At 38.0% G+C, this 18,824-nt stretch overlaps 1 protein-coding gene across 1 annotated transcript in view; it reads right to left on the bottom strand.

The window, feature by feature from the left end:
- Positions 1–16,509: 16,509 nt before the first annotated feature.
- The window catches only part of LOC111528052 (armadillo repeat-containing protein 4), a 162,718-nt gene continuing 160,403 nt past the window's right edge, over positions 16,510–18,824 (bottom strand). Inside the window, exon 12 of the mRNA XM_026448211.1 lies at positions 16,510–16,966. Coding sequence (XP_026303996.1) covers positions 16,853–16,966 — 114 coding nt within the window. The 3' untranslated portion in view covers positions 16,510–16,852. The remainder of the gene's footprint in view (positions 16,967–18,824) is intronic.

The following is an 18,824-nucleotide window of genomic DNA, read 5'->3' as shown; positions in this document are numbered from 1 at the left end:
GAGCATATTATAAAACCACATGCATATGCTGTTAACAGAAATTATAGAACGCTCTCTGGAGTCAAATGCAACCAAAAAACGGAAAACATTTACCCCACCTTCCAACTCAAAGCATACAAGAGTCCAGCTTTAGAGTGTATAGTAGTCTTCAATTGGAAATTTCTTCCTAGCTTCAATCCAAATACCCAGAACCATTTGTCAGAGCCATAAAACATTTTCTTCCAGTTCTGATGATTTATAATGTGAGTTAGAATTTTCTTATCTAGTAGAATAAAGAAGAAAAAATAAAAGCATTTGGATATGGAAACTGATCTAATGCTTTAGCTATCCATTTTTGAGATGCATGTAGATTTTTGGTAAAAAGACTGCAAAGGTCAAAATTCCTCTAAAAATTATGTGTTTTTTTCTTTAAAAACTTCCTAGATCCTTTTTTATTCTCTTCCTCTTTCTTCCTTTGTTTTCTTTTCTTTTTTCTTTTTTTTCTAAACTACAGAGATGGAGTCTCACCATGTTGCCCAGGCTGATCTTGAACTCCTGGCCTCAAGTGATGCTCCCACCTTGGCCTCCCAAAGTGCTGGGATTATAGGCACAAGCCACTGCAGCTGGCCTAATTCTCATAAATCCTTTTTTGAAAAAAATGTACTTACAATGGATGGTCCCTGTGTACAATGAAGTTTCAATAAAAGGATTTTACATTCCAAACTTTGAAGAAAAAATACTCTTTAAGTTACCTTTTCTCCAGGGTTTGCATTCTCAGATTCCTTAGGGTAAGGGTTCTCAACTGGGGTCCATGAGTGAATTTATGAGTCCATGAGTCAACTGAAATTATAGTCAAAATTTTGAGGGTTATATGCTTTGTTTTGTATTTTTGTATATAGATCCATACTTTTCATCAAATGCACATAAGGATCTATAACCCCAAAATAGGTTAAGCATCTATAAGGTATTGAATAATAGGTACTAAATAAGAGTATCTATTATTGGAAGTTAATATAGCATTGGAAGATTAAAGCAGCTTACTCCAATTGGAAAGACAAAAGGAGAACATCTGTTGTAACAGTCCACGGTTTTCAAAACCTTGTTATGTTTTCCTCAATTCTACAGTCTTGCCTGTCCTCTGTGATTGTGGAGCCAGAGTCTTACAAAGGCTGCTTAATGGAGAGTATAATTCAAGACTACAGTAAGAGTTTGATGTTTACTGCATCAGTCTCCAAGTCCAGCTGTAAATATACTATAGTTGAGAGATGGAGCACTATAATCTGTTTGAGCTTGAAAAGACAGTGATGCATAGCCAAATACTCTGAACTGTTTGCTTGTTTAAGGAGAAATCTATTTCAAGATTTGATTACCACGAAGTCAGACAACTATTTCATCACTAAGTCCTTTCAATTCCATATCATGTGTTTCAAATTTCATCTGCATAACTTATTTTTGTTCTACTTTTCTGTCAAAAACAATGTGGAAATCCCAGGTTATATAATTGAGGTCTTGGAGAGGCAATATACATCTAGCCAACCAAAATAAAATGAAAGCTATTATCATGAAACATGCTTAAGGAAGTCTATCCTTTGTTCGGTTAAGAATGCCAACATTTGTGATCTTAGGATGAATTTGAAAGGAAATAAAATGGGTTTTCCTTAATGCAACCATGTGCAAAATCATTCTTTACCATAACAGATGATCTGTACAAGTATTCATGCATTTTAACTACTCATGACAAGAAATCAACTTTAAATAAAATAATAATGTATTATTTGTATAATAAACCTGGAAGCAGAAATCTTTCTATTCATCTTTCTTATTTGGGTTTACTATCATCCCTATGAGACAAATCAAATGAAAGCTCTCTACAAACTCTCTCTACACAGGGCAGGCGGTGAAATGTTCATTTCTTCCTCCCTCCTTTGAATCAAGTTGAGCATGTAATTCATTAGAGTAAATGGTAAAAGAGAAATTTTGCATAGCTTTGGATTTTGAAATTCACAGAAGCAGATGTTCTATCAATAAGAGTTTACTAATGTGCAGAGTTGTGAAGCTAGTGACAGAGTCCACAAGGAGATGGCCAGGTTAGCAATACTTGGAGCAATTTAGATTTCTTTGTGGAGTGGCCAGAGAGGGCAATAAGAACCTCCTCTGATAGCCACCTTACTAGCATAAGGAAAATGTTCCCCTGTGGAGTGGGACTGTAGAAAGGCTGACCATTACTGGTCTGGCTATTTGAATAAAATTGCCACAAAAATGCTTAATAAAGAGAAAATAAATGGCATGTGGACTCTAACTGAGACTTCATGAAAACACTCAAGGAAAGAAAGAACAGAGGGCAGTCTTTCCAAAATACATGGAAGAAGTATAATGTTTTCCTAAAGTTTCTGTCAATGTCAACGTTTTGGATGGAAATATGTTATTAGAAAAAAGACTAGCCCCAGTTGTCTCAGAAAGAATTTTCCCTGCAAATAATCCTGCATTCGTTTTTAATACGTAGGGTTTCTATTGCCAGTCAGTTCTGTTTTACAATTTTCAATATGGTTTCTTTTTTGACCCATGAATTATTTAGAAGTGGGTTTTTAAATTTCTAAATGTATTCGTTTCATGACTGTCTTTATCTATTGATTTCATTTGTAATTTTACTGCTTTGATTTTTTACTGAGTTGCGCTTTGTGGTCAAGTATGTGATCAACTTTTATAGATATTCAATATGTGCTTGAAAATATGTATTTAATATTTTTTTGCTTGTAGCACTGTATACATACACAGTATATATATACACACACACACATATATCAATTACATCAAGCTTAGTAATTCTGCAGTTCATAATTTCTCAGTTCTTACTAAGTTTTGTCCTGCTCAATGTCCTTGGAAAAAGTATGTTAAAAATCTTCCACTATGACCTAAAATTATATAAAATTATTTATATTGCCAGCTGGGTGTGGTGGCTCACACCTGTAATCCCACCACTTTGGGAAGTTGAGGCAGGCGGATCACCTGAGGTCAGGAGTTTGAGACCAGCCTGGCTAATATGGTGAAACCGCATCTCTACTAAAAATACAAAAATTAGCTAGGTGTGGTGGTGCACTACTTGGGAGGCTGAGGCATGAGAATTGCTTGAACCTGGGAGACAGAAGTTGCAGTGAGCCAAGATCGTACCACTGCACTCCAGTCTGGGCAACAGAGGAAAGACTCCGTCTCAAAAAAAAAAAAAAAAAATTGTTTATATTACCTTATATTTCTGCTTGCTTTTTGCTTCATGTATTTTGAAGCTATGTTTTTAGGTGAATACAGCATCAGAATAATTTGTCTTCCTGGTGAATCTATCATTAAGTAAAGCAGCCCTTGATCCTTAATAATGCTTTTATGTCCTTAAGTCAGTTTAGTATACATCAACTTTCTTTTTGTCAACACTGATCTGGTGTTGTGATCATCACCGCTTGCCTGGCTGGAATCTATTTATTCCCCATTCCTTCCTAAACCTCAGATTTGTTTCGGTAGTCACTTCTTTCCCAAATAGCTAAGTGTCTCAGGCAAAGATTTGATTGGTCAAATGGTGAGTCCATTATGCTTTCCACTTGAGTGTTTATTGGGCATGAGGTCCAGTCCTGGCCAAAAGGAAGCGTGCTGGTAGCTAGGTAGCCTCTGGGAAGGTTTCCTTTTTCTGAGCAAGAGCCAGGGTCTCTTATCTCCACCTGAATATTGCTATTTCTGCTATGACACTCGAAATTGCTGCAGCTGTCTTGCTACAAGCCAAAAAAATGAAATCAACATAGAGGAGAAGGAAAGAGCTCAAGTCTTTCATGCAACCATTACCTAATTTATTTTTGCGTAGCCTTTTATTTTTACGTGTAGCTTTTCTTTTAGTGCCTTGCTTAAACTGAATAAAATTGAGTTGCTTTGGACCTAAATACAGAGGGTTGTTTTTTTGACCTCTTAAGAGGTGCATTCGTTCATTTGCATTCATTTGCTCTTCCATTCTCGTATTTTGCTATTTTCAACTTCCTTGCAGTTTCTTTTCCTTTCAACCTTTTGTTATACAGATTTGGTTTTATTTGCTTTTTTCCTTGTAATTTTTGAAAATTATAATTTTCATTCTGCAACAATTGCCTTTGAAAATAAGATTTTTGATGTTCAATGACATTTTTGTAAAAATGAAAATTGATGCAATCTAAATATTGGCAAGAATTAAATTATTATGCATACAAATAATGAAATATTTATAAGCAATTGAAGTGGTAATATTGATATTCACCTGGAAAAACTTTCAAGTCATGCTGTTAGATGATAAAAGAAGTTTGTAAAACTGCATTTACAGTTGACCCTTCATGACTTCCTTAGTCTGTTTCCATTCCCATTATATTTAGCAGAAATTCTGTTACGTTTCTGATATGTAAATGCCACCTTTTACTATTTTCCACAGCTAGTTCAGGCTTTCTCTAATTTTTATATTCCTTTTGTCATTGGCCTGAGTGGTGGCGTGAGAATTAGAGTTTCTATCTTTCCTGTAAGCCTTTGTTTTTCTTTATAAATCAATGTTGTGCTTCATTCCTTCCTTCCTTCAATAAATGTTAATGACTACCTACTACGTGCCAGATATTTAAATCTAACTGTAAGGATAGATGTTTAAGCCTACAGATTATGTAATCTGTAAACTAAACATAACAAAAGGAAGAGACTGGAAGACAGAAGTATCTGGAAAATAAACACCCAGTAGAGTAGTGTTGACCATGAATGAATAGCAGAGATAGTGTCTCATGTACGCATTTGCTGAGTTTCAACTGAATCGGTTCAGTAACCAGAAGAAAGTTCAAGGAAAGTGTAAAAGAGATTAGCAAGTCTGAAGTTATTTTTAATGTGAATGTTAGTAACTTATGATGAAAAATTTACACCATTTCAATACCTTGGAAACCCAGTGCCTTATTTATCATCTCTTTGTGTCTCCTCTGTAAAATGTGGTAATAAACACCAACCTCCTAGGTCTAGCCTGAACATTAAGTGAAAACTAGTAAAATGAGGTAATAATGATGTTGTTATATAATAATCTTGCATATTACATATATAGTAATGATATATTAGATGTGTCAGACACTGTGGTACTTACTTTTTATATGTTAAGTTCTTTTATCCTCATGACGCCCTATGAAGTAGGTGTAATTATTCTTATTTTGCAGATGAGGTTTTGAGGTTCACTCTAGACATTTCTTCTCAGAGATAAAAAAGTTTTTCTAGAAATTTCAAAGACATCAATGCTAGTAATTATAGAGAAAAAAGGGCAATTATCCTTTATAGAGCAAAAATCACTTTTGTTCATTTAAGAGCATAAAAATGTGCCTGGACATTTATTCTGACCAATTAAGTTTCATTGAAATTAAAATTAAATTTATGCAGATGATAATTACACATGGAAGAACTTAATTTACTTTGAAATATTTTCAGCTTTATCACGAAGTGAGGTGTAAGCACGAGAATGTTTGACTTTTCAAAGATCCAATGTGAGAGAAGGGTATTCACGTTTCTACAAATGCAGTGATTTACAATAAGTTAAAGACGGCTGCAGAGCAGCTATTCATGCTTTTAATACACAGAACTGGTGCTTTTCTTTCAGGCAGATGTGGGATACAACCGGGCTGACATTCACCCCCTGAGAATGTTGTCTAACCTGCCATGGTTTGCTACATGTTAACCTTGTTCTGATTACGTGCCTATTAAGTCACCCAAACCAGAAGAGAATGTAACAGAGTCCTTTTCTACTCAGACTACCTGAGGCAGGCATTTTACTGGCTTCCTGCACACTTACCCCATTGAGTATCAGCCCTGTGGGTTGGATGAGATGGAGCCCGCCATGTTCCAGTCTACACATGACCCAAGGAAGTCAGCATAAATCCATCTCCTTACCAGTGCCTGGTTCTTCAGGGATGAACACATCTAGGATCAGCCAATCCACATGGTAATGACCTGAGTCAGTTCAATCAGCATGAAGCCCAGACAGTTTGCTTTGTCGTTGGAGGAAGAGAAACTCCTCTGAACAGTGCGATGTGAGGATATGAGATTTGGAGTTGCTACAGCCATTTTTCAACCATGAGGGAAGCCAGCTGAGAATGAAGCCAACGTACAGAGGAGGGCACGGCCAAGATAATTTCAGACAAATAGAATTCAAAACTCGATCAAACCTTACCTAAAGATCGCTGTATCTTTAGACGTTTTGTTTACATGAACCAACAAATTCCCATTATTTAAAAAGCCATTTTGGCTGGGCATGGTGGCTCACGCCTATAATTCCAGCACTTTGGGAGGCCAAGGCCAGTGGATCACCTGAGGTCAGGAGTTCTAGACCAGCCTGGCCAATATGGTGAAACCCTGTCTCTACTAAAAATACCAAAATTAGCCAGGTATGGTGGCACATGCCTGTAATCCCAGCTACTTGGGAGGCTGTGGCAGGAGAATCGCTTGAAACTTGGGAGGCAGAGGTTGCAGAGAGCTGAGATGGTGCCACTGCACTCCAGCCTAGGTGACAGAGGAAGACTCTGTCTCAAAAAAAAAAAAAAAAAAAGTAGCCATTTGAGCTAAGGTTTTGCTATTTGCAATCAAAAACATTTTAGTCAATGCTGATTATGGAGCCAGGCAACAGGCCAGCAGAGAAATACTGTATGTGAAATCCAGGGCTGGTTGTTTAGCCAAATGGTAACATGGTCAGGAATAACTTGGATTTTATTAATGCAGTTGATTAACAACTTCCTGATGTCTTTTATGTCCACCCACACTGCAGTGTCTTTCTCACTTTTGATGTGGTCCCTGCACCTCCCAGTCCCTTCTTTTTGTTCTTCTTTGGTGATCTGGCTGGACATCATTTCACGGTTCTCTATTCGCCTTTCAGAACTTTGCACAGTTCTGCCTTGCCAGTTTGGCACCCCATTCCCTGTCCTGCACTTCCCATACAGTTTGTTCACCTGTCAACATTGTTTGTTTAAAGAGTATCCATCTCCTCTGGATGGCTTTCTTCCCATTAGGTTTCCAAAATATGTATCTATTTATTTATTTATTTCGCCAGTGCCCTAAAGTTACTGAAATTTGCTTTCCTGGAACAAATTATTTTTTCCTCATCAGTTTCTCTCCTTTTCCTTAGGAAAAGAATGCTGTGCCTTTTTTTCCCCTTAATATATTACTTTCACAGAAGGTTCAATCCTCTTTTAGTTCTCTGTTAATTCTGCCGTTATTGAAAATGGAGTTAGAAAGGATCTTTGTCTTATGATGTATTTTGTAAAAAGTAATTATCTCCAGTGTACTTAAAAATCAATTTCACAGTTGGTGGCTGACCCATTTTCTTCAGCAAATTTCAAGGTAGCTAGAAACTGTCTGAACATACCACACTGGGGTGTTAGGACACTTGTCCTCGTGTAATTTTGGGTGGGATGTATTACAATAAAGCAGGAGTAAATATACATTTGTATGTTTGCTTATCTTAAAGTCCCCATAATAAAAGTTTTGAAGACAAAAAATTAAATTATTACCCAGGAGCAAAAACAATTACTTTCGTTTCTTACAACTCTCCTTGTTCCCAAAACACACTCACATACTGATGTTATTTTCTTGTGATCTTGGGAAGAAAAATCACAGAAGTTTAAGAGGTGGCTGCAAAGTTCTTCCAAGAGGAAAGAAATGTATTTTAAGTAAAAACAACTTAAGGACTATTTTGATTGTGGAAACACAAGCCCTTGGATTTGTCCTATATATATGTGTCCCCCACCCAACCCCTCCCCATGTACACATCTCTTTACAAGATGACTTTGTAGCCCCCTATCAAGGAGAGACCTTGTGACTTGCTTTGACTGGTGGAATGCAGCAGAAGAAATGATGCACCAATTGTCCCTAGGCTTCAATGATCCTTACATGCTTTTGGGTGTTCTCTTGAAACTGACTGCAACCTCCATAAGCCCGGGCTTGCCTCCTAGAATGTGAGTGGAGCACATTCAGGTCAGCCCAGCTGTCCCAGCTGAGGCCCCAGACAAGTGAAAGCCCGGCCAAAACAGCGAAGACAACCTACAGGTGACAGCAGATGCATGCAGGCGCCCACCTGAGCCCAGTCCAAATTGCTGACCAGTGGAATCATGAGCTCGACAAATGGCTGTTGGCAATGGCTTGTTAAGCAGCAAAAGCGAATAGATACAGAAGTATTTAAATTTCTGAGGATAGCACCTGGGGGTGGGGTGGTGGTTCTAGAAATGGGGGGAAGTCATGGGAGAGGAAAATAGATGATGAGAAAGAAGGAGCCCAAGGCCAGTGATGCCAGTGAGAGGTTCTCGGTTGTGAGAACAGCTGGGAGACAGAACCTAGGTGTGGGTTGACAGAGTAAAGCTTTCTTCAGTCCTGTCCTCATTCATGGGTCATCACTCCACATCTCCTACTTCTATTCGTTTGAGGCCAGTGGTATTTTTCAGAAATCAAAGAAAAAGGGTTGCGTTACATGTCTGAGATGACAAGGGCATGAAAGAAGAAGGAAACGGGAACAATTGCAAGAGGTGAGACTAGAGACCTGAACATGTAGATGGTCAGCCAATCATCAGGATCATGAGGTAACGTGGAAAAACAGGTCCCACTCGAAAATTCCTGGAAATACTGGAAGAATGTTGAGTTTTCCCCTCTCTGTGTGTTCAGCTGATTTTATCGAAATCTTAGTGGATAAGATCACCCCCACCACGCAGAAAATGCTTGTTGACGAGGAGCTGACATCAGGTTATCCAGAACTTCTAACCTTCATACATAATGTTTTGTCTTTTCGTCTGTTTCCCAGTGGTTGCCAGAGAAAATGTGCGGCCCACTGGTTTGGCTCTGACATCAGTAACAAGCCATTTTCATTGCTAATTTTCCTTTTAATAAATCAGGAATGAAAGGAGAAATCATTCACAACAACTAAGGCGAAAAGCCACGCAACAGACAAGCAAGTGTGACGTGCAAACTAAGCCCCAGGCCTTATTCGAAGTGACGGGATCAACACAGACAAGATGTGGAACTAGGACAGTCCAGCATATTCACGGAACAGAAGCCGTTTAGTTTGGCTGATTGAAATAGGCAATATTTTGAAATACCATATGATGTATTTTTTTTCTCTTCAGTATTTCCAGGGTCGGGTTTGTTTGTTAGTTTGGTTAGTTGGTTGTTTTTAAAGCTTTGCAGCCTCCCCTCTATTTAAGCCAAGATGCTCGCAGAAGATAATTTTCTGCAGGGAAAGGGAGACAAAATGCCACCCAGAACAAAAAAGTCCTTGCTCAGCTTTGAGTTTCCAACTAGATTTTCAAAATAAAGTCTGCAAATAAATAATGATCTTCAAAATTAGGATTTCAAGCAGGAGTCGGTGGTTTTCTCAGAACTCTAAGAGCAGGTTTTATATAAAGAAAGGAGAATTGGAGGATTGAGATCAGGAAAAAATGGAGAATTTGATTCCAAAAAAGCTCCTGCTACACAGAGGAGAGTAAAACTCCCCTGTGTTGGGAGGACAGCTTGGAAGTGCAAGAAGAGAAGGGAAGGAGGTTGCTTGGAGAGCTTGGCTTACTTTGAAGGAAATAAAAGTTATTAAAGTCAGCCTGGAGGGGTTTATGCCCCTCAGGGAAGGTCCAGTTTCTGTAAGGCACCATGTCTGGCCCGGCTAAGGGAGATTTCTAAGCCGGTGAGCTTAGGGCAGCCTTGAAAGAGCCCATGCATGATTTTGTGGTGCAGGGAAAGCAGCCAGCAGCTCCCAGCCTCCTGGGAGAGCCCAGCAGAGCTGAGACGACCCAGACACCACACGGGGCCAGGGGTTCTAAGGAGCGATGCCAGAGGTGGAGGCTTCTTGACTAGGATCCACGAGAGACTCCGTGCATCAGCACAGGTGCTGGCCTGCCCTGTGACCAGGACTCAAAGCTACCCGCAGCAAGACAAAGAGGAGGCAGGCTGGGGATAAAGGAACAAAAAGGGGCGTGTAACTTTCCTGGAGATTCTTACACGTCTTCCCAGAACTCAGCTCACTGGCACCCAGGAGGGCAGAAGGGAAGGAAGGGGAGAACACTTGAGAAGGGGGAACAACTTTGAGAGATGTAGCAGTGAACCAAGAGGAGCTATTTTTAATCAAAAGAGGCTAGACACTTCTAATTGGCAAAGTCAAGCTTTTCACCCATCAGTGGAAAGACATGTAAAAATTAAAGGAAGTTACGTAAATTTTTTCACATCTGAGTCAACATATGTGATTTTTTTTTTTTTTTTTTTGGACCAGACTACATGTAGAATATATTTGAAGGAGAATAGTGGGAGGTAAGAACGGGGAGGTAGATTGAAATTAGAATGAATTGAATTGAGGAAAGGGAAATCGAAGACATTCATATCAATTTCCTTTGATTGCCTCTGAATAGATTGGCCAGGACTACATCTGAAGAACTAAGAATAAATTGAAGGTTTTCTAGTGCTTATAAGGCATTCCTCATTCCTTCTCTGAAGCCTCAGTTCTCTGCTGAAAGCGTATAAATAAAAACAATCTCCTTTCCGAGGAAATTATTAACAATATTATCCAAAAAAATGGAAAACTGAGAGGCCAACGAGTGAGGATTCCTTGAGCCCAGGAGTTCGAGACCAGCCTGGGCAACATAGAGAAACCTCATCTCTACTAAAAATAAACAAAGTTACCTGGGTGTGATGGTGCACACCTGTGATCCCAGCTACTCAAGAAGCTGAGGTGGAAGGATTGCTTGAGTCTGGGAGGTCTGGGTTGCAGTGAGTCATGATCACACCACTGCACTCCAGCCTGGGTGGAAAACAAAAAAAAAGAAAGAAAAGAAAAGAAAAGAAAGGGAAACCTCATATAGGCACAGTGCAAGAAAAGTCGGGCTTCTATAGGCCCATGAGCAGATTCTGCATTAGAACTCCAAGCAGACCAGCCACACATCTTGGTTAAAGCACATCTGTCTCCAACATCTGTCTTGCACATTCATGACACTCATAGGCAGAAAAGCAAAGACCCTCCTTTCCTTTACACCTTCAAGTTTGTTGTTTTAGCTCATAATTAGTTCCGTTTAAGAGAATAATCTAAATAAATTGACCTCACAGATTAAAATGCATTAGCTGGTCTTCTGTTTTAAATCAGCATCAGCAGCTGTTTATTGCTTCAAACAGGACAAAATAATCAAGGTGATCCCTTAATGTTTTACGCCTTGCAGTTGAAGATTAGGAATGATCATCGAAGCTTGAAAAAGCAACACATCTCCTTCAAAGCAAAACCTGGTGCTAACCGTGAGATTCTCCCCATGTGTGCACAACATTTAAAGCAAGATGAGGTTCGGCTGGAGCTACAGTTTCTCTGCAAATGAAGGGAGGGGTTATAGAGAGAGAGGGGAAGACTATGCAGAAGCAGACAGTGGCATTTGCAAGCAGTCAAAGAACCAGTCTCGCCATCTTCACGGGCCTGTTTGTGAGTATGAATTATAACCACAATGCAAATTGAGCAGATTCTCATGGCAGCATCCCACCCAAGAAATCTTTCTCACAGCTTAAGCACAACCTTTTCAGGGGCCTTCTGCCTTTTTTTCTCTCTAAAAGGGCTTAATTGCACACAGGAGTTGCAGAAAACTGACATTTGCCTTTTAGCACAATCTAAACATCACACAATAGAACTTAAGAGAGTTAGTGTCATTTTTTTAGGTCATCTTGGCACTCATAAGTGGCACAGTTACAACACCTTACTGGTGTTTCAAATGCATGACTATACCTCCTCAAATGCCTAACTTGCCAAGTTCTTACACAGCGAAGAGATGACTGTCTGCAAGCCAAGAAAAGAGGCCTCCCCAGAAACCAACCTGCTGGCCCCATGATCTTGGACTTCCAGCCTCCAGAACTGTGAGAAAATACATTTCTGTGGTTTAAGCCACCCAGTCTATGGTTAACTTTTACGACAGCTCTAGCAGACAAATGCAGCTGCCATATTTAAAATGTGGGAGATTGGCTATGAAAAAATATGTATTTCTACTGAATAACTGCAAGAGCTGGCAATGGTTGTCCAGCAGTGAGTAGTAATTGTCTGTATTCTCCAGTTCTCCACGGTCTCCACCCATCCCTTTTGTCTCCCAGATATGAAGGCTAAAAGTCAATTGGCAATTGTATCAGTATTATTATTATTTTTTAATCTAGCTATTTTCTCTCATTTAGATTACTTGCCTGGTGCTTACGGATACTTAGGTTTGAAATTGCTCATGTAACTAATCTAATGGCAAACAACAGCTTTTTTTTTCTTCCCAATAGTGAAAAAGGAGTTGCATTGAACTATTCATACTCCTTTATCTGAACTTCCTTTTTGATACATATATAGTCTTCCTCAGTGGAAAAGCCAACCAGCTATAGAGTCTTCAAGTCTATAAGAACCACACTGATATGCACGAATGTATCTTTCAATCATGAAAATAAATTAGGATATAACTCTAAATTGTAACTACAAATCTTAACTCTGAACATCATGGGGCAATTATGTAATTTATGAAAGATGTCTTTTATCAACTAATAAATCAGAGTGGCATGAATTGGCAAAAGAAAAGCTTCCTTTTGTCTTGACAGATGCAAATAAAGAATAAGTCACTTTTACTTGAAAATTTGAAAATAATGGGTTGAGAGTATAAGGATTCCATCTGTTACACGATTTCAAGTCAGCCATGACAATTATACATCAGAAACATATTGAAATATCAACTTTACATCTTGCATTTATAGAAATTGAAGCATAAAATATTTTAAGAGCCAGAAAATGTAATAACCATTTGTCAGGGAAAAATGGAAGTAGAAGCTGGAAACATGGAGATTAGAGTGGAGGGAAAAAAGGGAAACAAATGTTGGAATGAGGGGAGATTAATGTAACAATCAGAGCATAAAGAAATAGCACAAAGGAGAAAAACATAATGCTTTAAGAGAGAACAGAAGTCTAGAAAACTGTCCTATATTTACTTATTGCTTGGCACAGTTTGGTTGAGAGTGTACTTCTGTTAGATTTATTCAGGCAAAATATATAAAGAGACTTAGTAAATCACAATATTATTCATCTTAGGCATCTACAATGGAGTAAACAAATAAATGGGCCCAAATCATTCTTTCCTTCTCAAAACTACATTGTAGTTTTATGATCTATTAATGATCTTCGGAATTGTTACATCACTTGCGTGTTTTCTATACTCCTGAGGTAGAATTCAGCTGCTTGTAATGGACAAAAACCAAATAAGGAAACAGTCAGAATTTACACATGGGCCACTTCAGCATGTTTCAGTTTTGCTGCAGCATTATTATTTGTGGGTTACATATTTTGTAGATTAAGAATATTTTTATGGTGTTTCAGATGTTGGAGCTACTTTGCTTATATTTCCAAAAAGTGTTTTGTGTATTCCATTTGTAAACTGAGAACTTCTCTTTTAAAACTGGTGCTAGAAAGTAGGAACAATGTCTGGTTTAGAAGTTTCCAAATGATAAAAAGGTAAAATTAATTGATAATGGTTTCCCTTAAAAAAGCAGAAATTCATGTTCACTGTGAAATAGATCAGAAAACACACAGATGAGCAAAAGAGGAAACAAAAATCATTCTTATTTCGGTATTCAGGAATACGTGTGGATAACTCAGCTCTTTCTTTCATTGTAACTATTTAGCTATGTGTATATAATTTTTTAAATGTGCTCATACTCTGATTTTCAATTGAACGATATATTCTGAAACGCGTTTTATGTCATTAGCTATTTTATTATCCTATAATGTTTTCATTGCGTGATTGAATCATAATTGAAATAAAGCAATGGTGTATTGAGCATCATTGTAGATAAATCCTTGGACATAGCACAAAGGTATACAAAATTGTAACACTTTGGGTATGCATTGCCAAATTCACCTTGCAAAATGATTCTGCCCATTTAAGTAGGCCCTAGTCAGATATGAGAGTGTCTGTTTTATCAGTTCTCCTGTATTTTAAATGATATAATGAGTACAAAATACCTAATAGAATGCTTGCATAGAGTAGCTTCTTATAAAAGTTGGTTTCCTTTCGACTCCATTCTCACTTAGAGAGAGAGTTCCACTGTTTACGCTTAAGTTCATGGGGACCATTGGTTTTAGGGGTCATTTAATGAATGTGAAGCAGTGAGGCTCTTAAATAAGTGGGTGTCCTTATTGTCTTCACTGAGTTATAGGAATGGACATAGACTATTCCATTCCCAAATCTTCATGGAATGAGATTAAATGCTTTAAATTATCTGGACTGGAGAAGTTTCTTTATTTTTGCTAACCCAATCCCACTAGGTAAAAGAAGAAGGATGGATTTACTTACAGCTCTGGTCATCATCTGTTTATCAACAACTGAGATACTTACTCTCCTGAGTAGCAATAAATTTTCTAAATATTTTTAATTATAGTCTCTCAGTTCCATGCAAATGCCTTAGGGATGTATAATGGTAACATCAAACTCTATCAAAAATAACAGAATTTTCAATGCCAGGCCCTACGAAAACTATCCTCGCATTCACTTTCAGAAGCTAGAAAAGTTTTTGTAAGAAACAAGTCATTTTCAGTACAAGTCATCTTGATATTAGCAAAAGAACATTGACTGCAAAAAGCAGAAGGATCAAAGCAAGGATTTCTAGGAGGAACCCTTGCAAACTAAAGAGACTAGAACATCAAAGAATATCTGCTTAAAATTCTTTCCACCTTAAACCCCTCTCAAACTGTAGCAGCCATCAGTTACTAAGAGAGCGTACTGTATTCCCTCGATGTCCTGGGGGAGAATAAAGTCTAAAAAAGAACCTTGTCCCCCAAAACTTACAAAGAATTAAGACTGTCAGCCATAAATAGCGCAAAATAAATATAACACAAAATTCCCTCATACAAAAATGAATGAAAAGGAAAAAGAGTACTCACATAGTATGGGGTAGCAAAACAATGGTGCGATCATCTGTACCTGTGTTCCCTGAAAGCTGGGAGTGTTTCCACTGGTTTTGACATTTTTCTAGCAAGACTAGAGTTTTCTGTGATGCCATTTCATGGACCTTTAATTTCAACTTCTCATTTGTTTACTCTGAAATTACTACATTTCTGGTGTTTAAGAATTAAAAAAAAAGAAAAAATCCTGCTTAGAAATATACAAGACAATCTTCATGCTAATTTTCTCTGTTTCCAAGTGCTTAGTCTTTTTTAAAACGGCACTGTTACCTTTCTTTTATGCATTTATTAACCATAAAAACAGAAGCCCTAAGTTTTCCTCCAAGCAAGCACATGGTAAAGAAACGACCCTTCCTTTCCAACATTCATACCGTTCTTTTTGTTGTTTTACCTGTTTTTTTTTTTTTCACTCCCAGGACCACTACTGATTCAAGAACATTTGAAAATCTGAGAACAATGGTAGAAATTTCCTCTAATAATATTACAACAGCAATGTGTTTATTCTTTTCCTGTCGCTGTCATAATCCATGGCTTCTAGAAGTATTTTTAATGCCTAATGAAACAAAACTAAACAGTGACTTTAACATTAGAAATCTCTGCTGTTGAAAGTTAGAGGATTTCCTCTATTATTTACATTTCAATTTTTAGTTTGCATTAATACCATGTTCTTGTTCTTCGCATTATCCTTTTTTAGAACCTCCTTTGAAAAGTCGTGACGATGAATTGGTGTTTTATGAAACCTTAACATTCTCAGAAGGGCTTTATCTTTTTATCACAGTATCTATCCCTTGTATGATTTTCATCCTGTACAGGCTTTTCATTTCATACAAATAATTTACATTTAACTCAATTAAGTTTATGATCTTGAAATGATGACACACATATCCAGTACCTAATATTTTTCAATAAAACCTCCTTGACTGCTTTTTTAAAGCATTAACTGGATTGTCAGTTTATGGTGCTGATGAATACAAAGCAATTTTTCTGGCGAGTGTTACAATACTAGGGACAGTGAGTTCCCAAACATTTCAGCACACCGAGCTTACATATGTGATTCTTCTAAGTGGGTTCTAATGTTTCTATAACCTGATAAAATGCTATTATTTTTTTGTAGCCACTTTTTAAAAAGTACTTCGTGTGCTGAAAACAAGTTCAGAAATTCAAAGCAATTTTATGTGAAGTCGTATTATCCTTACATCAGTATCAATTAATTTCTTTCAAGAAAATGTTGGTAAATCTCTGTGAGAAATAAAACATATAATTGTTTATGCTCCGTAAGTCCAAGTGTAAAGCAACAAAACTCATTGCTTATGTTCTTGTGATTTGCATGATCTGGTACAGTGACAGTTATATGTTGTCCTTTCAGATGTTTGCTAGTATTTAGGAGAAATTTGGGATGACCTTGGGATGATCTCTCTAAGTCCAGCTGCTTGACGCTAAATTCTATTTAATAACAGTTTGTGAAATCAGCACATCTCCTCGGAACTCTCCCGTGGGTTGCAAGTGATCAAACAGACAAACCCATAATGACAGGACAATTAGATTGGTTTAGCAGAAAGGGAACTGTAGAGGCGTTCATGAACAACTATGAAACTGCACATTGGGAGGGCCACATCCTTTATTACAATCACCACAAATACAAAAGCATCACTGAACTCTCTCTCTATATATACTGTATACATATATTCTCAAATTCTTAGAAACTTATCAGAGGTTTATTGGCTTTCCATCTTACTACATGCCATATCTCTAAAACATTAAATGGAAACAAAAGTCTCTATGCAATTTTCAGATGAAAAACATTCTGTGCATTTTCAATTTATGTGTTTTCATTTAGACGGTTGAAAGGGTTTGCTAATAAATGTTTCCCAATTTAGGCTTTCTGGCCATGGGAGTGACATGTCCTGTGTCATGTAGAATTTGATAGCTTGAATGTCCATTTCAAGTGTACCTTGCCTTCTCTGTAGCAAGAGCCAGCCTGCGGATATTGGATATACAACCAGCTGCAGCTTCCTGGAGATCCTGGTCAGGGGACCCAACCATATCCAGTAGAAGCTGTCACACATAAGGAGGAGGAGAAGAGACACAAGAATAAAAACATTAATCTAAAGACATAAAGTTAGGCTATGAAAATAATTTTCAGTAGTAAATATTTTTTAAAGCCACCAAAAAAGCATAAGAAATTCCATTTAAGCAAATGTGAATATAAACAGTGCTTAATCAGATGCAGGAATTCCTCATGCACTTCTTACCTTTCTGGAGCTGAATTAGACTCCTTCCTCCCCACTTTCTCTGGGTATCTAACTGCTATTTTGGGGTTCTGCTTCTGAAATTTTTCTTGCATCCTTTCTGGCTTTTCCATCTCTCAGAACAAGCCAGCAGCACACCATGCTTAGAGTAGCAGGGCATCCGATAAGATTCATCTCTCTGAGTCCCAATCCACCTGATCATGTCACAACCTCATCAGTCACTTAGTAGGGACTTTCAGTGACTTCCAGTGCCAACTAACTAGAGCGGATCTATTAACTTGTCCTTGAAGGGTTTATGCAGTCTGGCCTCAATGTATTTCCAGCTACTCATCTTTCTCCTCTTCTCCAAGATCACACTCTCCCACTTCTCTTGACTTTATTGATGCTCTCCACCATCTAAAATGCCTTCCCATCCCCTTCTCTGGCTTGGTAAGTTTTATCCATCTTTCAAAACAGACCTAGCCAACTTTTCCATGAAGCCTCCAAGATTTCCATCAAACTAAATGCCATTTAGTCCTCATCAGGCTCTCAGTAGCAGTTTACTCAAATGTCTGTTGCTACATGTATTTTTTCCTTTTCATAAGATAATTGGCTTAATGCTTTCCGTCCTTCTTTAGATTCTAAGTGCTTAAAAAATGTACGGTATCTAACACATAGAAGACAAATAAATGAATTAGAACATTTAAAATCTAGCAATTATGATTCTAATTAATAGTCTTGGTAAAGGATTTTTTAAAAGTAAATTTGAATCACATATTTTTCTACCCCATAGCATTTGAGTGCAAATGTAGATAATGCCAAAATATGAGGATGATTTGATAAGCAAAGAAATATTATAAAGAAAAATACTGTGAGATGTTTTACGTATACCAGGCTTAGGGTGTGGCTTTTACTCTATAGGTAACAAAAAGAAGTTATTTAAGCACTTTAATCAGGGGAGTGACAAGGTCATATTTGTATTTTAGAAAGGTAACTTTTACAGCAAATTATAGAATATAGACTGTAGGGAAAAGAGGTGGAAGGGCACTGTATTACTTCATGTAGAGGTGACAGGATGGAATAAAAGGTAAGGATAGTGAGGAAGAAACATATTCAAGGGATATTTGCGACAAAGTAACTATTTGATAAATGGCCCCAGAACAACTGCTTATCCAAATAGAAGAAAATTAAAATGGTAATCTGACATCACACATAAATATCAATTCCAGATGGATTAATGATGTTGTAGGACTCTCTTCTTAGTTCAGCTAAAGACAGGGTCCTTTTTACAAGGCCATGAAAAATTAGGCTCACAGACAATTTGAAGGGGGAGAAAAATGGAATTTATTGGGCAAAATGGGGGGAAAAAGGGAAACAGGGACTCTCCACAAAACCAGAGTCCCTGTGGGTGTGCTTCCTGCCTCGCAGATGGAATCCCAGGTATCACCCGGGAAGAGGAGGGGCCAGGCTCCTGCTTGCTGCAAACATCACGAACTTCTGTGGCTCCACCCCAGTGCACATTCCTCCACCCCAGTGCACATTCCTCCACCCCAGCGCGCATTCCTCCACCCTAGCGTGCATTCCTTCCAGTGCCCATTCCTTCCAGTGCACATTCCTCCCAATGCACATTCCTCCCAATGCACATTCCTCCCAGTGCGCATTCCTCCCAGTGCGCATTCCTCCCA

Source organism: Piliocolobus tephrosceles, chromosome 9 (assembly GCF_002776525.5).
Source record: "Piliocolobus tephrosceles isolate RC106 chromosome 9, ASM277652v3, whole genome shotgun sequence".
In the NCBI taxonomy this organism is placed as follows: Eukaryota; Metazoa; Chordata; class Mammalia; order Primates; family Cercopithecidae; genus Piliocolobus; species Piliocolobus tephrosceles.
The sequence above is the reverse complement of the archived record's forward strand: the minus strand, read 5'-3'. Positions and strand labels throughout refer to the sequence as shown.